The sequence below is a fragment of the Mchenga conophoros genome, linkage group LG11 (genome assembly GCF_057382185.1).
Source record: "Mchenga conophoros isolate Kocher_MC1m ecotype Shallow Benthic linkage group LG11, M_conophoros_male_GT1.1, whole genome shotgun sequence".
Classification (NCBI taxonomy): Eukaryota; Metazoa; Chordata; class Actinopteri; order Cichliformes; family Cichlidae; genus Mchenga; species Mchenga conophoros.
In genome coordinates, this window is record NC_140536.1 from 35,934,398 (window position 1) to 35,960,565 (window position 26,168).

Sequence of the window (26,168 nt, forward strand, 5' to 3'; positions counted from 1 at the left end):
AGCCTCACTTCCCGCCATCACAGAAACCTATCGCACCTGCTGCATCCACAAACTCACCAGCATTGTGGAGGACCCCCCACACCCATCACACACACTCTTCTAGCAAAAAGTATTCGGGCCCTCAATGCCAGACTGCGAGACAGTTTCTTCCCCTAAGCCGTCAGACTCCTGAACACTCAGCAGCTGGACTGACACACATGCATACCTTCATACACCAAGTTATTTTTTGCACAATGCTCAGGCTTTTGCATTTTTTGCACACTTGTACCTTATCTAGTCCTGTGTTGACTGTCTGTTATATGTCATGTGTAGCGCCATAGTCTTGGAGGAACGTTGTCTTATTTCAGTGTGCACTGTACCACTGCACATGGTCGGAATGACAATAAAGCCACTTGACGTAAATAGAGATTTTAAGAAAAGGATTCTTTTCAATGATATTTGTCTCTTGGTGCTTGGATTAATTTTCCATTTCATTTTTCAGTCTGTTTTTTTTTTTCTTTTGTCAATGTGTGTCTAAAGCTCTCTGTGCTTGTCAGATCTTCTTTGAGGCGTCTCTACATACCTGTTCCCAGGCTGCCACAGCTGTTTAATGTTTAACAATGCCTGCCTTTGTATTTGTTCCTATTGCCATTAGAGCTGTGTAACACCCACATTTCTCATTTGTGGTATAATAAAGGTTTATTCTATTCTATTCTTTGCTTCTTCCACTCACTTTCAGCAAAACATTTACAGTAATATTATACGCAGACTGCCTTCTGCTTACCTTTGATATCCCTGTGTTCTAGGTTCAGTTAGCCTGACCTCAGGAACCTCATCTGCCTGCCAACTCTCCTCTCTCATTCAAAGGTTCTATTTCAAAGCATTAATTAAAGATAAAGATGTTCACTGGGCTAACTCAGAAGACGTAAAGAAGAAAAAAACTTTAGCTCCTTCAAGTAAAGAGTGGAAAGGAGTGCAGTTATTGTAGAAAGTGTGCCAGGTGTATTCAATTACAGACAAAATGTTCAAATTCACATATATGTATTGTTCACTGGCAGTAAAGATGTTACATTTTTTTCATATATTTCTAATAATCAATAACAACTGACAATAAGACAACAAATTTTTAACTTCATTAAATTGAAAATTATGTATGTCAGTGTAGTAGTGTTAAATGCTTACCAGGTTCAGATGCAAATGAAGAAACTCCACTCAGGCAAGTCTGCTGGACCAGATGGAGTGAGTCCCCTCAAGGCCTGTGCCCCCAGCTTTGTGGAGTCTTCCATAAACTGTTCATGCTGAGTCTGAAGAGGGTCCCAGTGCTGTGGAAGACATCAAGCCTCGTCCCTGTACCAAAGACGCCACGTCCCAGTGGCCCCCAGGATTACAGGCCTGTGACACTGACCTCCCACATCATGAAGACCCTGGAAAGGCTCATCCTGGACCAGATCTCACCCATTGTCAGACCACATCAGGATCCCATTCAATTTGCTTACCAGCCCCGTCTCACAGGACGCCATCATCTATCTGCTCAATCGTGTCTACATCCACCCGGACCAGCCGGCGAGCACTGTGAGGTTCATGTTTTTTTTACTTTTCCAGTGCTTGGTGATAAGCTAACAGCGATGCAGGGGGATGCTTCTCTGGTGTCCTGGATTGTTGATTACCTGACAGGAAGACCACAATATGTGCGTCTTCCACATTGTGTGTCTGACAAGGTAATCGGCAACACAGGAGCACCATAAGGGACCATCCTCTCCCCCTTCCTCTTCACCCTCTACGCCACAGACTTCAGCCGCTGCACAGAGACCTGCATCTTCAGAAGTTTTGATGGCTCTGCGGTGGTTGGATGCATCATCAGGGATGATGAAACCGTACTGGGTTGTGGTCGACTCCTTTGTTACGTGGTGTGAGAAGAATCATCCGCAGCTTAACATGGCAAAAACCAAGAAATTGGTTGTGGACTTCAGGAAGACCAGGAAACACTTGACCTCTGTTTCAATCCAGGGGCTCAATGTTGACATTGTGGAGGACTATAAATACCTTGGAGTACACATTGACAATAAACTGGACTGGGCTAAAAACACCACAGCATTTTACAGGAAGGGCCAGAGTTGTCTCTATTTTTTGAGGCGACTGAGGTTCTTCAATATCTGCTGGACAATGCTAAGGATTTTCTATGAGTCTGTTGTGGCCAGTGCGATCCTCTATGCCGTGATGACGTAGGCGCATGCATGTGTGCCCTGGTCACAGCTCTTTCAGCATGGTCAGAGGAGAGGTGATCTAGCAGGCGCGCAACACACACAGCTCACAGCTCTGTATTTCAATTTATTGCAGATGTTGCAGCGACTTACAGTAAAGAGCCCAGAGATCCAGTGCTGTCTCCTGCCTCTTATTTATATGCCAGAACACAACGCATCGACAGGCGTAACACACACACAAAAGGGTTACCTCAGCATATAGAGTTCTCCAGTAAAAAGGATATCTATTGCCCAGTCATAGTTATACACTGAAGTTTCATTTGAGCAGACTAGCTGACATGTGGGTGCCCTCTAAGGGCCAAGAAATATATTTATTTCTACATGTTTGGCTGCTACGTGATCATGTGGAAAGGGTAAAATTATATTCTTGTTAACAATATTAAATTTCAAGACTATTATTATGCAGCGGCTTGAATGTAACTAAAGAATCCTACTTTGATAAAAGTTAGAGAATGTATTTGAATAAAAGCTACGTTTTTCACTTGTTTCAGAAACAGCATTGTCTTTTGTTTGCTGAAAATGCATTGTGTGGAAATTAGCACACTAGCAAAGACTGTGACAAGGACTGCTACAGTGTAGATAACGTAGGCCAAATTAAGCAATCACTTTGCATCAAACTGAATCTCTTTTATGCTTAATCAAAGGCATTTTGATAAATGCACATTAAACATCATGGGAGACTGAGTAATTTAATTAGATCCAAAGATCTCTGAACAGGTATATGTACAAAATAACTACATTTCCTCATGACTTCTAAAGCCAAAGAAATGCACTTGAAATTTTTAATTGGCACGTATCCTCGCAGTGACTTTTTTGAACAGACTGAAACTTCTGCTCACTTATTTTTCACATGTATGTATGTAGAACCTATAAGGTACATGACTGGCTTCTCCTATTGAAGCCATCATTAAAAAGGACATTATTTACAGATTCATTATGAACAATAGTAAATATGACTTTATGGTGAATGTTATTCAACATATGAAAGTGAAACCAATATTTCGAGGATTTCATAACAATTTCCATTCGTTTTTCAAACCCGTTACAGTTATGAAAACAATAACAACAATTATATTAATATAAAGATAAAACTAAGAAGCTTACCATGTACATACCCATCAAAGGTTTCTCCACCAAACAATAAGTGATGCTTTGCTTGGGGATAAAATAATTATTATCCCGCACTGTTATAGTAATAATAATAATAATTATTATTATTATTATCATCATTTTTTTAAAAGGTCAATTCCATTCATAAAGAAAAGGAAAACCACAAATTACTTACCATTAATTGAAAAAAATGAAAACAAAATTGAAAATTAAAGGGAAGGCTTTAATCTTTTAATTTAAAAATATTTCAGGTTTCATCTCATCTTTTATTAAAAATGAAATTGCTGACTGTCATCACCTATAATTTAAATTCTTGGCACCACGAATGGTAAATAAGCATCTTGACAGATGACATGCTCTTTGTCTCCCACTCATTTTATTCTTTTTCTAGCAGTACGTTGGTCTTTTTTCACAACATTTTGATGTCCAACCTTTTTTAAAACAAACCTTTGTTGTGCTCAGGGTTCTGAGCTTTCACATTGTGTAAAATAACTTTGTTTTGTTTTTTAATCAAATGCCTTTTTTTGGGGGTGGGGGGGGGGGGGGGGGTTAGGTAGCTAAATTGGCTTGCCTACAGAAAAATTCATTACTTTACTTTATATTTATCAAAGGCTGAGGAAGACACAGGACTTAAATACAGCAGTCAGAGACAGGCTTAAGGTAAAACTCATAAAATGACCTTTTATTAGCATGTCAAAGTCCAGAAACGAAAACCACAGAAACACATGTAAGTAAGCCAACACAATGACAAAGAGAATCTAAGACTATACATGCATTAGAAACACATGGGTGTATGAAGCACACCTTAAACTTACCAAGGACAAAACATAAGAGACAAGAGACTCACAAAATAAAACAGGAAGCAACATAACAGGAAACAAAGACTTAACAACAAAATACAAGAAAACATTGGATAGCAGAAATCAGCTCACATGGAATCAAATATAAGGTCTTTACCTCTAACAGGAACTAGGATTCCTAAAAATCAACAACTAAAAATTTTATAATGCTCGTGGAAAAACATCATTGCACTCTATAATGGACAATCAGTTCTGACCAAATGGAGTTTGGTTAGATGCTGATTGCCAATTTACTTCAGTAACTGAACTTAAGGTTAGCCATGAAACTGAAAGCTTAAGGAAAATATCGAACAAAAACATCCACTAAAAAAAAAAAAAAAAGAAAAAAAAAAAAGAGAAAACAATCTCAATGGGTCCAAACTTTCAGTGCACAATATCCCATCAGGTGTATTTGGATAAAATACCAAAAGAAAAAAACCAATTCTTCAGACAATTCTTTTGGGGCTCTTATTTCACCCCAATTCCAACCAAAAGTGCCACCAAAAAGCAAATGTTTCCCAGAAAGAACAGACCGATCAGCAGACCATCAATTTTTACCTAACAAAACAATGTAATTCAATTAAAAGATCATTGCAGTGTTATGGTGATTAATTGTTAATTGCTTTTATATTTCTTTCAACTTACCGATTCTGATTCCACTTCTACAGTAGCACTGCCTGAAATCCAGAGAAGAAACAACAGTTAAAAAGGGCACAACCAACCCCCAGAGTGTTTCCTCATCTGAATCTTATTTTTCAGTTTACTTCAGATTAGTTCTGGCTTGTTTTTAATTATTTGATTTATACCGGTAGATTAAGTTATTTGATTTCAGCTTTCATTTCATTTTAAATTTGTTTACATATTCATTTACATATGATTTAAACAGTTTAAAATCATAAAATATGTGATTACATTTCTTTTAATAATAATAATAATAATAATAATAATAATAATAATAATGCATTAACAATTACATTAACCATTTAGCCATATACACACTCCCAGTTTCTTTTGGCCTATACTAGACTAAGAAACAGTTCAATGGCCAAGTAAAGGCCTGTTCCCTTTTCATGTCATGAAATAATGAAGCTTTTTAAGTGTAGTTTTAAATATGACTGAAAAAGGGAGGGAGGCCAATATTGGACTGAAAACTAAAATAGAAAAGACTTAAGAGAGGAGGCAAATCTGGAATACTCCTAGAAAGAATGAATGTCCCTCAGAGGAGCATGTTTTGAGAGGGGTTACACTATAGAACAGTAAGGTTGATTAGACTTTGTCAGAAAACTTTTCAGGAAAAGTTCTGAAAAAAAAGAGAAAAAAGATTTTTTTGTACTAGAATGATGAGATGAGGAGGAGAAAAAACCTTTAACCTTTACATGCACTTTTCTAAGTGATGATTACTTATAATGAGGAAAAACAAAGATTTACCTTTCTCCTTAGATTTCCCATTATGAACCTCCAACATGATGTAAAAGAGAGCTTCCCAGGCAAGAAAGCCACCCATGACTTTCATTAACCATCCATCACTGCTGTCAATCAAGTTCAGGCCTGTAAATATGGCTCCCACTGTGTAACACAAAGAAACACATATTTAAGACCAACAGCACGGGTGACGGTGTGTCTGCTTTGGAAAATAAATTAGAATTTATAAAAGAGTGCAGAACAGCATGAAGTAAAACAAAGGCTTACCGGCTAAAGATTTTATTATCACTGCATTCAAAAAATGTGATGTGTTGAATAGATACCGCCTGTCAAACAAAAGAGAATAAATATGAAAACATAAACCGCTGAAGTCAGTGTAAGAAAGAAAGGACAGCACATATCATTTGCTTGACAGAAGCAGCAGTGGTGGACAAACACACAGTGAAAAGAGATCTGTGAAGAAGATTCAGTGCATCACCCGGCATCCTAAGCTTATTGCATCATAACCAGCGGATGGTTCTGGGTCACCTGATTAAGCCCCAAGTAAAAGCTATAACAAAACGGAAAATTTTAGGCCTAAAATTAAAAGTAGAGAGGGTTGCTGTTTCTGAGAGCTGGTTTCATGGTAGAGGGGGCTGAAAGCAGCAGCCTCCTATACCTACTTTTGAAACTCTAGGAAAAACAGCCAGTCTGACAGCAAAGTGCTCTGTTAGGATAATAAGGTACTGCGAGGTCTTGTAGATATGAGATATGAGTGTTTCCATTGAGAAAAAAGTTTTGTTTCCCTTTGGAGAAATGACTTCATTCATGGATATGTATGCTTATTTAGTATTTTGGGCGGATGGTTATATTGGTGACACTGGGAGATTGGCTGAACTGTTCAGTGTTCAATCCATGATGGTGGCTCCTTCTTCACAGTCACTTAACTGGGGCTAAGCATGGAGCATGGCCTCCAAAGCTACAGCCATTCAGTGAAATAACTAAACATTTGGTACACTGAACAGTAAAGTGCCAGTGAGAAAAGATGGAAAAGATTTGAAATTGTAATGATATTTATGGAAGAAATATGAACAGAGCTATCAGAGGTTATCAACTACACTGAAACGAGTGAACAGTGAATGCAGTCATTAAGCAGGTGCTGCCCCATGCTTTTGGCTGATGGTGTTTCCAAAATTTGTCAAATAAGTGTACTAAAAAACAATAATGTGTGTAAAACAGTCATTGAACTCTAAAATGTGTGTTGGCATGCCATAGTAAATTAAATTAGAAGCACACACAGATTGATACATACAGGTGATGCTGTGGTCCGCAGCGCAGCATAGCCACTATAGGCTGGAAGAAGGAGAGGATCATAACCAGACAACCCAACACTGGATGTGCTCCCTGGAAACCAACAGCATTAACACTGGTAATCATGATGATGTAAATATCAGTCTGACAGTGGAAACACGTAACTACAGAGAGTGTTTAAAGAATGTCAAGACAAATAAAAAATTTAAATGATACTTTGATTTTATAGAGATGCTGTTTTTAATAATTACCATTACTATTAAGAAGAGTTACTTAATAATATCTTCCAGTAGGTTGGCTGTGCTTTTGATCTGTGTTGTATAGTATTGTTTAATGTTTAATTTACATCGCTTAAATTACTGTAAGGTGTAATTATCTCTGGTTGCAAAGGAGTTTTTAATGATAAGCAAATTTTTTAATGAAATTAAAAACACAGTGACAAACTGCATGATAACTCAGAGGACACAAGTCTGTGGGTCTTAAACGGTAAATGGATCGGTACTTATAAAGCACCTTCCTACTCACTTCCTTTTATGTGGTTTGAGGATGACTATTTACCCCAAGATCTGAAAGATGCCAGAATAGTGCAGCTGCACAAAGGCAAAGGTGAAAAGTCCTGTTGTGTCAACTATCAAGCAGGCAAGATCCTCTATAAGGTGATTTTAAAAAGGTTGAATACCTATCTTCAGAAGGGACACTACCAGAAAGCCAGTGCAGTTTCCCCCAGAGCAGAGGCACCGTTGACATAATGCTCGCCGCAAGATAGATCCAAAAGAAATGTAAGAAACACAATATGCATCTGTAAAACCTCTTTGTTAAGGTGTTCAACATTAGCGTCATGCCCACAATCTTGGGTATGACGCTATTTTCTGAACAGGAATCCCTCCCAAGATGGAAAAAGTAATCAGATTCTTTCATGATGGTGTAAACACAAGACTGGTCATTGGCTGAGATGATGAGGAGTTTCCCATCACTCAAGTCAAGCAAGGATGCTCCAACACTCTTCAGCTTCCGTTTTAGATGTTGCTTCTCTCTGCTTTCAAAGACTTAAATACAGCCATCCAGATCACACACAAGACAGATGGAGGTAAAATTAATGCTCAGCGCCTAAAGGCAAAGACAAAAGTCACTAGATCACTTTTTCATGACTTCCTCGATCCTGATTACTGTTCTATAGTCAACAGCAAGCATGCCTGAAATAAAGATCAACAATAAGGTCCTTGGAAATTTTAACTCCATAACCGAACTTAGTTAGCTTACAAAGTATCGAGGTATCCAACAGCATTGCTAAGGAAAGTGCTTCCGATAGACTCCACAAGCAAGTGTGGAACGAAGATTCTGAGATATGATTGTTCGGTTTTTCTCTGTATCTATTATTGTAGGATCTACTGTACAATATAAAGTGCCTTAAGGTGACTGTTGTTGTGATTTGGCGCTATATAAATAAAGTTGAAATGAATTGAATAGATCCTACATGAGGGTACACAAAAATAGTGCTATTTTGGACTTTATCAATCCTAATAGCCAGTCATATATATCCTTGGGTTGAGCATTTCCTAGTACTACCGTTGGTTATCCATGCACAAACACACTTAATGTGGGAGCCAAGTTAAGATAGTTCATATGTTTTAGTATTTATATTTCGCTGTTGTTAAGCGTGGTTGTGTAATTAATAATTTAAGAAGTAAATGCATGTTTATGGTGGAACTAAAATTATTTTATTGCTGTATTGGTTTGGTTACGTAGCACCATGAATATATGTGCCTTAAAGACTCGTGTTTATAGTAAAATCCGGGCATCACGGATGTATGCAAATTAGCGCATGCGGTGCGGGAGGGGGGAGAGAGAAAAAGAGTTAACACGGCATAAGCTATACGGCAGCAGGGTAGAACAGAGCCACACGGTTTTCCTACCGTAGTAGGTTATTTTGTTGAGGATAAGTTAAACCTGACCACTCCTGTAAGATGCAAACTGTAGAATAAATTTTTTGTTACATCTTTTCACATGGGAGTCCCGTAAAGTTCTTTCTCCTCTTCAAACTGACGTTCCTGAGTGAAGCACGGGAAAACTGGTCTCACGGCTTATACACTTAATTTAGCACTTTTATCTATGCCTAAGTGCTTTTGTAACATTCACAAACACACACATACACACACACACGGTGCATCTCAAGGCTCAGTATCTTGTCCGTAGATTTACTAATTGCAAAACATTTTAAAGCTGGTATTAAAGGAGACTCAAATGTGGTACAATAAAATCTGAAGGATATTTGGATTCATGTATCAAATAAACAATAATTTGTATTCAGTAATTCCAACCAAAACCTTTGTGAACTTCGACACTAGGACCAAGTTCATATCATAAAAATCGTTATTTACTGGCAAATAATAGTGTGTTACATAGGTAAAGCCAGTTTTGTTGTTTGATTGATCTGTAATTTAAAAATATAAAACTGTAATAATTCTGATACTAGCAGAGTTAGTGTACCAACCCCAGACCAGTCCCGAGTATGAGCGAAAATGAGGATGAAAGCAATGATTGTGGCTGCTACCGTCAGAAGCATTACTCCAACATGGACCTGGAGGAACATAAAGAATACAACATGATATTAAGCAAGCCAAACATATACAAAATCAACAGTTCCCAAATAAGATTAAGCTTGGACCAACTGTCTTAAAAGTCTAACATATCTGACATATAATACTTAATATTTTCTTAGTATGTTTTTTTTCTATGATGACTCACCACAAACCAGAGATCTTTGTTGTACATTGTTGTTCCCTTGGCCATTGTTTTCAGATACCGGGCAACCATCATTCCCAGTGTTCCCGTGGTCATCCAGGCAATCAGCATTAGTGACCCTGAAAAACAGTTTAGTTTTGGAGTTCTCTCCACTTCTCTTTGTTTTATGAGTTAAGATGAGTTTCTTTCCCTGGTCCCAACATGTCTTTAGTCTATATATCGGTTTACTATAAAAAGAATTAAACCAACTGAGGCAAGCCATTAGGAGTACAACACAGAAATATTTTTATAGCTTTCAAACTGTATACAAACAATCGATTTTGATGGTGTACATTCGTACAATATGTTACAAATGATTGTTTTGCATGATGATAAGTCACTGTGTCATGAAAGAGGCAAGAGTTACTGCCAAGAAATATGCATCTAACTTGTAAAACCCAATCCACGTTTTTGGTCTATTTTGTCACGTCGAGGGATTAAACTGAATTTCCCGGCGGAACCAATCCAAGGAATTAATAGAGTTTCATCTAATCTAATGTAGTCTAGTCATTAAACGCTGTGAAATGCAACAGAAATGTAAGTCTACTTGGTATTATAGATAAAATAGTTTAATCTTAATGGAAGAAAAAATTCTATGTCTTCCCATGTTCCCAGTAGCATGTATCCTCGACTATTCACCGGTTAACACAGTGTACTAACTGTCAACTGGTTGGCCAAAGTAAGTGAGAAAGGACTTTACATAGTGACTCTTTCACACAGAGACCTCTCTGTGCAGGATCTTACCATGAGCTTTGATGATATCAGGAAATCCCCTTTCACTTACAACAGGAGTAGAAATGGCCATCTTAGTAGTGCTGACGAAGTCGTGCTTATGGAATTGGATTTGTCCTGTAGCAAAGATATCGCAAAGCTTATACACAACTGTTTGTATATGTATAGCTGTGTGTGTGTACACAGAATAAGCTGAATCAAAAAAAGAGTAACACGGCCAGGACGAATGAAGGAAAATAACCATCTGCTCTCTCAGTCGAGACGAAAAATTAGCTGCAGTTACTGAAAAAAACACATCCATAAGTGAAGTATTGAAAGGTGATGAAAGTGATTACATGGCCAAAGCATGAAACACATTATTTTAATGCTAATGGCTGAGTATTTCCAAAAGTTGATTCTGTTCATCTGGACGTAGCGTTTTGTGGGAGAAACGTTTCGTCATCATCCAGGTGACGTCTTCAGTCTCAGCTGACTGCAGGTTTCCCCAATCTTATAAACAGTACATTTGCATAATGACTGAAACCAGCCCATTGAAGGAACAAAGGACTGGGAGGTCAGTTCCTTAATCATAATTATGCAAATTCTCATGACCATTGATCAACAACCATGGCAACAACAACAACAACAATGGCTGAGTAAGTTTGAATCTGTAATCGAAAATTTAGATACATGCTGGTGTATGATTCCTTTATGATATTTTTATTTTTATTAAATTTTTTTGTTGTTTTACAAAAGAAAAACACTTTAGAAAGAAACTTTAACATAGACATGAAAAATATTCTTTTATATTTTTTTTCATAAACTGACCAGGGTTGTTAAACATGTGACTTCTTTTAAAATGTTCACACGATTGGAAAAGGAAGTACAATCAAAGGCCCTGCTTAACTGTTCAAAATAAAAGTATTTACTTGAGTATAATTTTGTTATTAGTACGTTTTTTCAGAGTGAAGTGCTTAAAGATTGCACATTTAAATAATCGCCTAAATTTTAAGAGTGATGGAACAGATCTTTCTTATGGGCGACAAACCCTCACCACCATGTAGCCTTGACATGAAGAGTTTGGACACTCTTTTTCATCCAATCACCTGCATGCATGTCTTGAGACATATGTGCTATTTTCTCTAAGTATATTGTGAAGTCCATAGTCTTCTTCATCGCATGCTATCTTCAATTTATTGATATGATAGGTTAAGTTATATAAACTACACTGCTGTGGTGTAAGAAACAGTCTGGCACATGTAGTTACCATTGCTGCTGGGTCCGCAGACAAACATGAAGTAGTAGGATTGGCTGAAACCTGAAGTCCCCTGTATAGAAATTATCTCCGTAGTAGTGAAGGAACAACTGATGACATTGTTCTGCAATGACGTTGTTATATTATAAACGTTCCCCTGTAGGACACATAAGAAATTTCACAATTTTTAAGAGCAGAAACAAAGCATTATATCTAAACATTCTAGCCTTATATAAATCACTGATATCAGAAAAACTTCAGTACCAGAGCAACAACTTGTGGAGTTGTTCGTCCTGTTGAATACATATGTTGCACACCAACTTGTCCATTACTGTTCATTCCACAAACATAAATATCATCGTTTCCCTGAGGAAAGACAAATATAGTAAGGAATTAGCATGCTTATTATTTAATGATTAATTCTTGTGGGGGGAAAAAATCCAAACTTGTTGATATTGTTTGGGAAAACAAGGCAACCAGATGTTTTCTAAAAGTTGTGAACTTTCAAAAACAAACTGAAGTTGTAACAGCAGCTGTTCACCCACAGGTGCTGCTCATGTACAAGTATGCCAAGAGCCTTACTATTGTTATCTCTTAAAAAAAATGTAACAGTCATAGAATCAAGAACATTTTCATTACGCTACCATCTTCTGATCATCAGAGAATCCAAAAGCGATGTAGCCTTCATAAGGACCAGTCATCTCATACTGGACAGCTGTACCACCGGCTAACATCATGGCTGACATGAAATAACAGCTAGCACTGACTGCTGGGTCACAGTTTGAAGGCTGACTGAAGCACACTTTGGTGACGCCACAGTTAGCGCTAGAGATGGATGCAGCTGATTTCTGGACATACACAGAGGAAGAGAGAGAAAGAAACCATGACATCATCATGTTGTACTTGAATATACCATTTAGCATTTTCTTTTCTCAGTTTGCATATATATTAACATTAAGCCAAGCTCAGTACTGCACATTACTGTTCTATAGTTCTGCTAACAAGCTATTTAGAAACTAGGTATAAATGGCTTGAGTACATAAGTACATCCATACTGTTTACAATCACCAACTAATCTAACAAGTATATCATCCACAGAGGCACAGTTAGAACACGCAGAGTTCCTGTGTCAATGACAGTACTAACCGTTAACCACTATGTTGGCCCTAACATCAACCTCTGAGGTTTTTGCCTATTTTCCCAATTGGGAAATTTTGTGCAAGACCAAAATGCATGTGTGAGACTTCGCTTGAAAAATCTCTCTCACAGTTGAGAGAAAACCAAACACTAACGTGATAGATATTAAGAGTTAACAAAAACAGTCAAATCTTAAACAAAAAAGAAAATTCTGATTTTGAGAAAACACCTATTGTATGAAAGCGCCCTAGCTCAATGGGCCATGCTAACTCTGGGCTCTCAAGAAAAGCTCTAGAAATTCAAGAGTGTATGACAAACGTGAAGCAGATTTCTAAAAATTCAGGTTTACGCATAAACTACATAAACAGCAGTGTTGCTAGACTGACTTTTTCATCTTTCATATTTGTCCATCAAGGCCAGAATATTTATTGCTTTCCATTTAGTGTGTCTGTGCTAGATAGAGCAGTGTACACCCATCTCCTGATCCACAGTCAGCCCCAGTATAAGATGTGCCACAGAATATAAAAGATGGTAGACTGCCATCAGCCTCAAAACCAACGGATACTTTCAAATCAGTTAAACTGGCCAATGATTCAACCAGCTTGTTTGGTAGTGAATTTCATATTGTGTTCAAAACAGACATTGTTACTTACAACAAGTGGTGCAGGGTCTGTACTGCCATTCCCAGTGAGGGCACCTGCAGATCTAGCAGCTCTGCCATTAGTGAAGGTCAGGACAGAGCTCATCACATTAACCCAAAATGTTGTAGAATTCTGCACAAAGGATGCACTGCAGCGACACCAAAACCAGTGTGAACTGGGGTATAAACACTTAGTCAAAGTGCTTTGCTAGAATGAATGAACTTTACCGGAACTGAACAGCTTTGATGTCTCCTGATGGTTCTGATCTCCATGTCACCTGAATGTAGCTGCTATTAAAGCCTGATGTGTGGGACACAGCCGAGCTCTGGACACACACACATGAGAGAGAGACTATGACATCATTATGTTGTTTGAATGTACTGTATATCATCTGTTTTCGTTATTTGACATGTTTATACTGTTTCAGTCACTGTTATACATAGTTAAAGTTACCAAAGGAAAGCAAATCAAATGATGTGCTGTGAAACAATATTGCAATATAATTTTAATTATGCACCTTGCAGCTTGTCACTAAAACTATGTATTAACTTTGTATAGGTAGGTCTAAGATTTGCTCTATTGCACATGTTCACATTGTTTTCTTTAGTATTTGCGTCAGAAAAAAACCTGACTGTCTTTTTCAGTAATGTACTGAATACATTAAATGTTTTCATTTTACTTCATTGATTGATATGCCCTTCAGTAGACTTAAGGTATAACATATGCTCATGCATGATGCTCACATTAACATGAAAGGAAACTCACAGGTCTTTGGCTGCAGGTGAGGACTTTAGCAGCCCCTGCTGGTGTGGCAAAGGAACCTACAGGAGTCTCACTTCCCACTTCTATAGCCTCCAACAGGAAACCTGTGAATGGTGTGGAGGCCGGACCCTGTAGCTCAACTTGGAATCACAGAAAAACATTTTATTCAGTCAGTTGGACAGTTCTCAACTGGGCCGCTTCTAGACAGGCATATATGAGGGGCCAGACAGAAATGTAAAGGGGGCAAATGGTGGCAACGGAGGCAGGAAAGTGGTGGCCAAATTATTATTTAAAAAAGAAAAAAAAAAGAGAGTTCACCAAATCTTAAGAAATAAAACCAAAAAATAGAATAAAAATTAAAAGAATAAAATTAAGTATCCGTCCAACTCTTTACAGCCAACATGGAATGTATCTTAATTGAATGACCTGATTCTCAAATAAATTTGCAAAATAAAGCAAGAATAAAATAAGACCTCTCACTATAGCGAATATTTACAAAACTTAAAAGGGGTTGGCATAGTAATAAAAAAGAAAAAAGAAAACGATTCACCATGTCTTTTCCTACAATTCTCAAACTAATTTGTAGAACACAGATTTAGAACAGAGCATTTTAACTTTTTGTTCTCGTTTTAAGCTTGTTTGTTTTGCAAGTAACTGAACTCTGTTGTTATAGAGTGGATTGAGGAGAGTGGAGCTGTTCAGTTGCAGACAGTCTCCTGCTTCCCTTTCCAAAAACTTAGAGATATATATATATAGATATAGATATATATCTATAGATATATCTATATAGATATAGATCTATAGATATAGATCTATAGATATCGATATAGATATATAGATATATAGTAGGGGTGCAACGATACACAAAATTCACGGTTCGGTTCGGTTCGATACTTTGGTGTCACGGTTCGATATTTTTTTGATACAAAAAAATGTTCATGCATTTTTAATTTGTCATTTATTAAAATTATAAATATATATTTTAACTCAAAAGTACAGTTTTTAAATTTAACCCTAACCCTTGTGCGTGTTTTTTATTTTGACAGCGAATGCGCACCTGCGGACCACTTATGTGCAGCCCTGGTTATTTAGCTCATCATATCGCAGCCACAGAAATTCTTTTGTCCATGAAACCATAAAGCTGCACTTTCTTTTTGCCTTATAGTCTGATTTGTCATAACTTCTCTGTTTTGTGGTAAGCTTTTCTTTGGCTGTCACTTCTTCACCCTGACCGGTCTTATTTGGCTCAGCAGAACTAAAATATATATCTGTCTGTGAAGGTTCTCAGTCATCCAGGTCATAGTCAAATATATATCCTGCTGCTTTTAAACACGCACTCACATAAGCTCAGCGATTCTCTGCGCAATCAACCTCTCACATGTTTAAGCTTGCTGCGGGAGATTTCACTTGTCATGTTTGCATAGTAAGCTAACGATTAATAAGACGATGTCAGAGGAATTGGTGCGCAAATTATCATCACTCACAGATCAGTGCTGTCGCTCTCTATACACAGTTCGCACGATTGCAAAGTGAAAGCAAAAAAACAAGCGCAAATTCAAACGCGACTTCAATATGTCACATATTGACAGTGGCTCACCGATGCCAATGACATAATTACCCAGCTACATTTCTGAAAGAATGCAAAAGCATTGACATATATTTTCCTTCCTACAATAGCCCGACGGGCAGGGAAGAGATAGATTTTGGTAGCCCGACTGAAAAAATCGCTAGCTTCGGGACGTCGGGCTAGCGATATTGCAAGCCCTGTATCTGATTGAGGAATCACTCATCTTTGGAAAAGAGAGTTTATTACAGAGAAATGGCTCTTTCCAAAATAAAAGCTATACTATCCGCTTCTTCTGGGCTATATTCTCAGCAGCATAAGGAGAATCATGTGCTAACAGCGGTCTAAATGACTCGGCTAAAGTTAGTAGCATGCTTGCTTTTTTTTGTCTGCTTTCACTTGTCTTTGCACTAGGATGATGTCGGCGTGAATGTGCAGTCATATTCGTTGTGTTCCCACTAGTGCTTTCAGGTTAATCTCGTTGAAATGACCTTAACGCCACAACACGGCAAATCTCCGTTAACGAGCTACCGCCGATCGCTCCGTGCATGGGGCTAGACGGCCAACATGTTAACGAGCTAACTGCGCTAACACACTAGTTCACACCAATGTAATAGACTACTTGCACTAGGGCATGTGACGTATTTCCGTTTCCAAATAGTACCGCTTGTGCGTTTCCGGTACGTTTGCTTATCTATCGGTAGCTATGCTAATGTCACTTCAGAATGAGTATAAAAAGGAAAGTATTTAAAACAGAACATTTTCAAAAACAGGAGAAGAAATACTCCGAGCATTGCTGTGTCCCACTTTGTTCAGCTTCAGCCAAATTTAACGGCATACTAAGTTTTCATGCCTTTCCGACCCATTCCGACTTGAGAAGACAATGGCTGTTAAACATACGCCGGGATCATTTCACGATTACCTCTCACACCAGGGTCTGCTGCAGACACTTTGCCAGTGATCAACTCATAGAGCCAACAACCCTCGATGGTCGAAGGCGGCTTATTAAAGGTGCTGTACCAACACTTTTTGAGTGGAATGGCTATAAAGTTGAACCACCGCGGCGTAGTGTTTGGGAGAGAACGGAGCGACGCCCTGAACTAGTTCCTCCTGACGATCAAGAAGAGCACAGTCTTACAAGAGATCATGACTACTGCTCAGTCCCTGAGCCATCTGCATTGGACATATCTGCATCAGCTGCAGAAGACCTGTCCGAAGACGTGGAGACTCTGAGGAAGGAAATACAGGAGTTACGTGTCCAGCGAGAATTTGGGTTACAGCGTTTTGCTGGCTCCGACACTGACATCCGATTCTATACCAGGTACATCTAAGTTCTATTCAAGCTAACTGTTTAAAATATACCAAGGTCACCATCAGTTAAATTTAGAAAGTTTTTCCAGTCTTAATGAAAACAAAATAGAAATTTACTTTTTCTCTGCTGATTGTATGTTTTATGTAGATGCTTTAGTATTTAAACAATATCCTAATGCTACAGGTAAAATACAACACCAAATACTCTTAATCAGACTATTTTATACAGCATTCCATTAGCATATTTGTCACAGTTCACATTATTTTTATGTCAGTGTGTAATGTTAATTAATGATTGACATGATGTATGTCTCTCTCGTGAATAGATTTCCAAGCTATGATCATTTGATGGCATTCTGGGTTTTGATTGAGCCTTGCATCTATAAAATGATCCGGGTTTCAAGAGCCAAGTCAGCTGCCAATCGGAACGAAGAAGTGTTGACACCTGCACGCACATCAACAGTAGGTTATGGGTTTGTTGGTAGTTAGAACTAGAGGTGTAATGTTATTGTATTTATGTACAATAACATTACTTTATGTACAGTAGCATACATACACAGGTGTATGTATGCTAGACTCAGTATCCTTTACATACATACACCTGTGCACTACAGCACCTCATTGTTTACCCCATGGTACAGTATGGTATGCCTAACCATTACAAAACATTTAGCCAAGAAAAGAATAATTGTACTAGTTCATAGCTTAAGGAGTAACATTTTCCCTTTTGTTTTCACCTTCCAGAGGCAGCTGTTACAGCCAATTGATGAGTTTTTTCTTTTCCTGGTTTTCCTGTCAGTTGGTTTGAAGGAGAGGGACCTGGCACACCGATTTAACATACACCAGTCCACAGTGAGCCGCATTATTGCAACATGGACAAATTTTCTTGCCACTGCACTGGGGTCTCAGTGCATCTGGCTTACACGTGAAGAAGTGCAAGCTTACCTCCCTGAGGAATTCAAAGATTTCTCAGACACCCAGATGATCCTTGACTGTACAGAGCTGAGGTGTCAGACACCATCCTCACCACTTCTCCAAAGTGAAATGTACTCTTCGTACAAATCCCACTGTACGATGAAAGCCCTGGTTGGCATAGCTCCACATGGTCCAGTGACATTCATCTCTAATCTGTATGCTGGTTCGGTTAGTGACAAGGAACTATTCAAACAATCAGGCATTGCTGAGAAGTTGACTGAAGACATGGCAGTGATGGTAGATAAGGGCTTCCTAATCACTGATTGTTATAAATGCAAAGTGTACTGCCCACCTTTTCTATCTAAGCAGAAGCAGATGCCAGCATACCAGGTTAAGGAGACGCAGGCCATAGCCAGACTCAGGGTACATGTGGAGCGAGTCATTAGGAGGATCAAACAGAACAAACTTTTTGATAGCATCATTACCATGTCACATGTTTATAATATCAACCAACTGTTTGCAGTGGCATGTATGCTGTCAAATTACCAGAACACAGCATTAGTTAAAAAATGGGTTAAGTGAGACAAGATGGATTTTTCCCAAGACACCAGTGCCAGTACAAGTAACTTATGGAAAATGACCTGCAGCTGAGGCCACTACAGTTGAATTTCTTCCTTCTCAGCTGACAATACTTGATTACAGAACTGGTACTTGAGTGCCGATAGTTGAGTTTAAGTTATTGATAATTCAAATTCATTGCAAATGTTTAATGTTAATAATACTGTTTAATTATACTACTATATTACTATTCAGATTCAACAAAACTATTTATCAAAATTATAAAGTAAATCACTAAATCGTTTTAAAACCATAAGTGACATTGAACTTTTGTAACATCAAAAATACCATTTGTCATTTTCTACAGTTCAGTTATTGTCTAAATGTATATCAGTATGCTAGGCATGGAGTTTTAAATACTTACCATGTAAATAAGTTCTGCACAAATTCAACGTTTTAATGTGTGTTTTTAAAAATTAATTTGATGCCATTGCTTAAATAACAGTTTATTGATGTCACATAAAAGTAACATGTAACAACAAAAGAATTCATGAAATATATTGAAAATAAAACATCAGTTATTTTGTTCCAGCCAGCCTGAAGGATCTGTTTTTCTTTTTGCTGTTTTCACTGTTCATTTTTTCAAACACAGGTATCTTGGCATATATATGTAAAAAAAGAAATAGTCTGCCTTTTCTCTGATTGCATTGTGCACATCTATATCCATGCATATTCTTTGCACTAGGTAGTCCTCTTGTGCCCACACAACAAAGTCACACCACTGCATCCCACTGATGAGCAGTTGTCCTTGCACTTGCCAGTAATATGCGTGGCTCTTTTTTAGTTTAGGGGTACCACATTCCATCTGCACATATTTGCAGTCAATAAAGTTTTGTACATTGGGACATTTGAATTCGACGAAGCCAAACTGGGGGTATTCATTGGGGTCAAAAACAACACCATCAGGAGATGCAGCAAGCCAGGGGGCAATGGGGTGAATGACCAGACCACAGGGTGAGTAGTTAACATTCATTAGCCTACTATACTCTGCTGCTATTGCAGGCTCCATCTGAGTTCCTCTCCTCATGTCTGCTGTCTGCCTTGTTCCCTTCAATATACGCTCTGCTAGTGACTCGGCCGAGCTCTGGCCTCTGACGTGACACACCTCCCGAAACCTAGAGGCAGTCACTCTGGGCCTTCGGAGCTGATGCCACTCAGACGAAGAGCTTTGCTCACGTGTAGCTTCCTCTATTTTGTGAGCCATTTCCAGAGTTACAGACAAGCTTTTCAGATGCAGAAGCTCTTCTTCTGAGCACACAAACACACAATCTGATGGCAAGATGTCATACCCCTCCAGAGGCAAGTGCGGTGTTGGTGGTGCATCGCGGTGTAGTGTGATGTACCGGGTTGTCAAAACCGGCTGCTGATATGACAGAACACTGCCCTCCTGCACCAGCCCAAAGGCACTTTCCACAAGGGGCTTGTCAGGTCTCATGTTCATTGTGGTCACAAGTGGCCTGTCCTCAATATTAAATTTTGCATATGCCTCCGTTATTCTGAACAAGCAGGGATCTGGTAACGGACCCACCATGCCTCTGTAGAAGCCACTCCTAAAGAAAACATCAATGACAATAATGTAAGGAAGAAGGTTATTATACTGAACAACAACTAAACTAAAAACTAAAAGGTGTAAAACAGTGGTGCATAAGTTAGAGACTGGGATGTATATGTACATGACTGAGTTAGCCGTCTTCAGAAAGTGTAATGTTGTATGTAAATTAATACCTATTCTGACACATGTATGTATGAAAAAAATAGCAACATACATTTGTAACACATGAAACCAAATTTTACAAATGTAATTACCGTACTCCAGTCTGGGCCATTCTATTTGGTACTGGCTTAGTGAAGATCATGGAGTTGATGGGTCCTGGCCTCACACCCTAACAGAAGACACATTTACTATGGATGGTGTTGCTGTTCATATGTAAACATGGACTAATTCAAAAACTTTAACCTCATTTAAATTACCACTGTCCGTGGCTTGTGCCATTGCTGTTCAGATTCCGTGCAGCTATGCACAGGGGGGACAACCGGCACTCTGAGTTGTGAGTAGTGTGCTGTTTGGAAGAGCAGTGCCACTGTGTGATTGCACATAACAGCGCCTGCCACACAGGAGCACTGGCTATGTGTCAGTATCACCGGCGATGAATCCAGAAGCTTAATCTAAGAAGAAAGAACGAAAATTAAAAATGTAACATCTTCATGGAAGAGCTGAACAGGAACATAGTTCAGTGTTATGGTTACGTACCCTCCTGAATGCTTAGTGTTTCCTTCTCTCCCTATTAAAACAACTTAACCATGCTTGATAACTGTAATAACTTAGATTGTGTATATTTGCAGTATTAACTTGTTGTCAAATGTTTCTGATCACCCAAACACACGTTGATTTAACTATCTGACTAGTCAAATTAGGAGTGATAAAGCAGGGAGACAAGGAAAACATTCAAGTTGATGGGCCTTTAGGAATGAACTTAACTAATGCTTAAATGAACTGAACCCCACTGAACGGGGATTAACAACTTTACACAGCTTCCTGCCTACACTTAGTCTGTGTGGTGCCTCACTCTTCCTCATCGACCTGTAGCACAGGGCTCTCACACCGACCTCCCCTGACAACCTGTCTTTATTGGACACTGAATAAAGATACAAGTACCATTAGCATTATTTCTGTATTACTCATTTCAGCATGTCTTAAACATATATATTTTACACTTAGCAAGAGTAGCATTAGGTAGTTAACTACCTCCATAGTTAGCCAACTACCTAACGCTAATATAACAGTGTCTAACAACAAAAGTGACATTAGTTAAGAAAACCTCAACTATAGTTTAGGACGACATAAAACACCGTTTAAGAAAACATGTAATGTAGAGAACTGACATCAAATGAAGGACATAGCGGAGTAACGTAGTGTTTGCATTTGACGTTAGCTAGCGTTTCTTTGTCGGTTAATTTACGTTTTCTTACCTTCGTAGTTGTGTATATATGATGCAGCATATAACTTAAATCCTTTATCTAATTTGCTGGCGGGGGTAGTCGTCACTCTGCAAATCCGTTGAACATCGGTGATGTTCAATTTTGGGAGCTCTTGTAGGCATCGAGTGTAGAACGTCGCCATGGTTTAACCGCACCGGAAGCACTGGAGCAGGACTACATAGAACGCGGAAGTGTTAGTGCAAGTAGTCCATTGAGCATTGCATGGCACATCCAACATACTGTTTTACTTTAGTCCATGACTCGCTTACCTTCAGGGTCATACGTCACATGAAAACCAAAATAATTCCAAACGCCAGATCTGAATGAAGTTCAATTTGCCTGTTGCAAGGAGAGCTTAACTTCTGTCTCGCTAGCTTGCCCTGCGCTCTTCCTTCTGACTATGCTGTCTGTGTTGAGCGCTCAGTGGATCTGCGCTGGACAGTGCAGCCTAGGCGGAGTAGTCGAACACAGATTCACTGAGCGCTCAACACAGACAGCATCGTCAGAAGGAAAATTGATAAAATAAATTACAAATGTTGTATTGTTCGATACATATGCGTACCGAACCGAAAGCACTGTATCGAACGGTTCAATATCAATACGAATATCGTTGCACCCCTAATATATAGATATATCTGTATATATATATATATATATATATATATATATATATATATATATATATATATATATATATATATATATATATAGAGAGAGAGAGAGAGAGAGAGAGAGAGAGAGAGATACACTCAACAAAAATATAAACGCAACACCTTTGTTACTGCTCCCATTCCCCATGGGATGGACGTAGAGACCTAAAATTCATTCCAGATACACAATATAACCATCCCTCCCAAACAGTGGTCACAAATCAGTCCAAATGTGTGGTAGTGGGCACATCTGCCATATTGAGATAATCCATCCCACCTCACAGGTGTGCCACATCAGGATGCTGATCTGACATCATGAGTAGTGCACAGGTGTACCTCAGACTGCCCACAACAAAAGGCCACCCTGGAATGTGCAGTTTTTTGCGCTATTGGGGGTCTGGGGACCCAGAACCGGTCAGTATCTGGTGTGACCACCATTTGCCTCATGCAGTGCAACACATCGTCGCATGGAGTCTATCAGATTGTCAATTGTGGCCTGTGGAATGTTGGTCCACTCCACTTCAATGGCTGTGCGAGGTTGTTGGATATTCGTGGGAACTGGTACACGCTGTCGTATACGCCGGTCAAGCACATCCCGAACATGCTCAATGGGTGACATGTCCGGTGAGTATGCTGGCCATGCAAGAACTGGGACATTCTCAGCTGCCATCTGCCCTGAACAATGTGAACCATGATTCATCCGTGAAGCGCACACCTCTCCAACGTGCCAGACGCCATCGAATGTGAGCATTTGCCCACACAAGTCTGTTACGGCGACGAGCTGGAGTCAGGTCAAGACCCCGATGAGGACGACGGGCATGCAGTTGAGCGTCCCTGAGACGGTTTCTGACAGTTTGTGCAGAAATTGTTTGGTTGTGCAAACCAATTGTTCCAGCAGCTGTCTGGGTGGCTGGTCTCAGACGATCTTGGAGGTGAACCTGCTGGATGTGGAGGTCCTGGGCTGGTGTGGTTACACGAGGTCTGCGGTTGTGAGGCCGGTTGGATGTGCTGCCATATTCTCTGAAACGCCTGTGGAGACGGCTTATGGTTGAGAAATGAACATTCAATGCACGGGCGACAGATCTGGTTGACATTCCTGCTGTCAGCATGCCAGTTGCACGCTCCCTCATTGCTTGTGGCATCTGTGGCATTTTGCTGTGAGACAAAACTGCACATTCCAGGGTGGCCTTTTGTTGTGGGCAGTCTGAGGTACACCTGTGCACTACTCATGATGTCAGATCAGCATCCTGATGTGGCACACCTGTGAGGTGGGATGGATTATCTCAATATGGCAGATGTGCCCACTACCACACATTTGGACTGATTTGTGACCACTGTTTGGGAGGGATGGTTATATTGTGTATCTGGAATGAATTTTAGGTCTCTACGTCCATCCCATGGGGAATGGGAGCAGTAACAAAGGTGTTGCGTTTATATTTTTGTTGAGTGTATATATATCTATATCTATCTATCTATCTCTATATATATATATATATATATATATACCTATATAGATATATATCTATATATATCTATATATAAAGCCTAATTGGATTGCACCACATGCTTCATTGCCTGGGGATGTTTCATTGTTTTGCATTAGTTGGTTATATGGCAGCCATCTTGTTTTCGCCCGTGTGTGTCATTTGGTTTAGCTAAACCGGTATTTAAGTTCCCCTGTGTGTCATTTCAGGAGGTCAGTTTGTCATATGTTTGTTTGAAGCTTTAGTTTAGTCTATTGAGTTGACCTCTTTTATTGGTTTGCCTGTTTAAGTTTTGTCTTTGTTAAATATATTTTCATATTTTTGGGTCAATAAAACCCCTTTTTTAAATTAAAACCACCTGTGTCCTTTATGCTTTACTGCTTGGTCCCTGACATCTATCTGGATATAGATATCTCCAAGTTATTTCTTATGGACTTCTCATTAGCCAAAATCACTAAATTCCTCTTTCTTCTATGTAACAGAAATGAACAAGCTTTGCTAAAATTGCTGTGATTACATCAGTATATGAAACTGCTTGTTCATTTTTGTTACATGTGGTGTCTGACAGACGCAGATCCTCCAGTCTGCTCTATGCAGCAGACAGGCTCACAGAAAAAAAACTCTTCTCTACCGGACTGAAACTGTGAGAAGAACAATGGACTAGTCTCCCATTGAGTGTAGAAAGATAGATGTATGTTTAGCTGTTAATTATCTTAAGAGTCGCTATGATTTTAACGACAGAGATGTGTTGCTTCGTTTTGCTCAGCCCTGCCTACTGAGAAACCTGACACCAGCTCATTGCAAACAGTGACTGGCTGTTCAGCTGGCGGGAGGGTGAGTGGGGGTTATCTGCCTAGGCTGTGCGAGCCTGCACAAAAACAACGAGGAACGAGCCAACCAGAGGTGAAACCTATCATCTCATGTGTGCCTTTTCCAGCGGATTTTCCAGCTACTGTAGCAAATCATGCCCATTTTCAGTTTTTGGGTAATTATTATTTTCTTTCTCAACTTCTAAAAGTTTGATTTAAGGATGTTTGCTTAAGGGAGAGTTGCCCCTCCTTGCCCCAGCCGGTGTTGTGCCATAAAGTGATTGCTCGTATTTAAACTGCTATAAGTAACTTGTTGGGCTATAATATGTGAAACATATGTCAAATGCATCCCTCATGGATGCCATAAAGTCATCTTGAGCCACAAACAACATTCGTGTAACAAGGTAGAAGCCGCAATCAGTTTGTGGCAGTGACTTTTATATAACCTTTATTTATGCAGTTAAAAAAATAATAATTAACATTAAAAATGTCTTTTGTAAGAGTAAGTTGGCCAAGAAAACAGCAGAAATGGCACCGGCACCGGTGTTCTCAGTCATGTGATGAAAACAAAGTTTTACTGTATTACAAGCAGATATGTCAGAGTCTGACATAAAACAGAGATGCTTCTTAAATTGCCTGAAAATATATAAATGTTTCCCTATTTTGGGGTTAGCCCTTAAAAACACGGCATTCTTAGATAATAATACATAATTTCTATTATGATTTTTCTCTGTACAGGCTGAGATCCTGCTGCTTTGGGGTTTAATGCTCTTTGTTGATTTAGTTGCATGGCTGAAATCACAAACATATCAATGGCAATGAGTGAACTGCTGATCGATCGTAAAATCACCCGTTCTCACTCCCGAGGCGTAACATGTCGACGTTTTGTCACGTCCCGCGGCGTTCCTGAGGAACACGAAAGGAGACCTTCAGCGTTCTTATGGTACGCGGCGGGCTATGGCTGGAATCCAGTGCAATGACGCTCCCGCGGTAATAGACGTTCCAGCCCTAAACCTAACCTTATCCTTAGTCCTGACCATAACCTTATTCCTGACCTTAACCAGGACTTTAATGATGTTAAATCTATACATCGGATTTATTTGTTCGATACTGACGGTACTAGAACACCAGTCCATCTAGTCGGCACCCTCTTACTCCTCTCTTCTTACCTTTGACATCCTCTCCAACTCTGTAGCGCCTTTGCTCTGTGGTGACTATGAAGGGCGATGGTGCCGTTTGTGGGCTCAGCCCTGATTGATGGGATTTCAATTCTTCACAACTGTCTATAACCAGACCTGAGCTGTGTCCTCGGATGAGTGGAGCACTGCACAACAGCAGCAATACAAGAAGATCCATTATTTTCCAGGCGACTCGTTACTGCAGTCAGTGAAAAACATCGAGTACCACGTACTACTGATGTATAGGGTGGAGCACTGCAGGTGCAATAGCTATTGAATAGGGATACTTCTGTTTCGACAGTGTGTCGAGCTTAAGAAGCGCAGATGTTTCAGGAACTCTGCTTCAAAGTGTGGGTCAAAACACCCACGTCACCATGGAGTTTCCCAATGTGGCTTACCTGTTGCTTCTAAGCAGGGGTGGAGCCAGAGCGAATGCGTTTTAAAAAATTTTTATTCCTATGTAGTGACGGCT

The 26,168-nt window shown here is 39.3% G+C and overlaps 2 protein-coding genes across 2 annotated transcripts; one reads left to right on the top strand and one right to left on the bottom strand.

Annotated features, from left to right (window-relative positions):
• Positions 1-4,011: 4,011 nt before the first annotated feature.
• On the bottom strand, positions 4,012-26,168 carry LOC146564892 (ferric reductase 1). Its single transcript, XM_085292675.1, has 15 exons — positions 25,688-26,168; positions 14,192-14,328; positions 13,654-13,751; positions 13,439-13,574; positions 12,293-12,496; positions 11,913-12,014; positions 11,661-11,805; positions 10,427-10,531; positions 9,647-9,762; positions 9,393-9,479; positions 6,903-6,994; positions 5,879-5,937; positions 5,618-5,755; positions 4,835-4,866; positions 4,012-4,747 (listed from the first exon to the last, which is right to left on the bottom strand). The coding sequence occupies exons 1-15, from the start codon at positions 25,872-25,874 to the stop codon at positions 4,658-4,660; spliced, it is 1,728 nt and encodes a 575-aa protein (XP_085148801.1). The 5' UTR covers positions 25,875-26,168; the 3' UTR covers positions 4,012-4,657.
• Positions 16,478-18,696, top strand: LOC146564893 (uncharacterized). The gene is made up of 3 exons (XM_085292676.1): positions 16,478-17,073; positions 17,390-17,525; positions 17,808-18,696. The coding sequence occupies exons 1-3, from the start codon at positions 16,478-16,480 to the stop codon at positions 18,558-18,560; spliced, it is 1,485 nt and encodes a 494-aa protein (XP_085148802.1). The 3' UTR covers positions 18,561-18,696.

Coding starts and splice junctions, on each gene's coding strand:
- LOC146564893 (XM_085292676.1), top strand. CDS start 16,478: ATGAGTATAAAAAGGAAAGTATTTAAAACAGAACATTTTCAAAAACAG. Junction 17,074..17,389: donor GACATCCGATTCTATACCAG/GTACATCTAAGT, acceptor TCTCGTGAATAG/ATTTCCAAGCTATGATCATT. Junction 17,526..17,807: donor CACCTGCACGCACATCAACA/GTAGGTTATGGG, acceptor TTCACCTTCCAG/AGGCAGCTGTTACAGCCAAT.
- LOC146564892 (XM_085292675.1), bottom strand. CDS start 25,874: ATGGATCTTCTTGTATTGCTGCTGTTGTGCAGTGCTCCACTCATCCGA. Junction 12,497..13,438: donor CAGACCCTGCACCACTTGTT/GTAAGTAACAAT, acceptor GTGTATGTCCAG/AAATCAGCTGCATCCATCTC. Junction 6,995..9,392: donor ATACTCGGGACTGGTCTGGG/GTTGGTACACTA, acceptor GTTGGTTTCCAG/GGAGCACATCCAGTGTTGGG.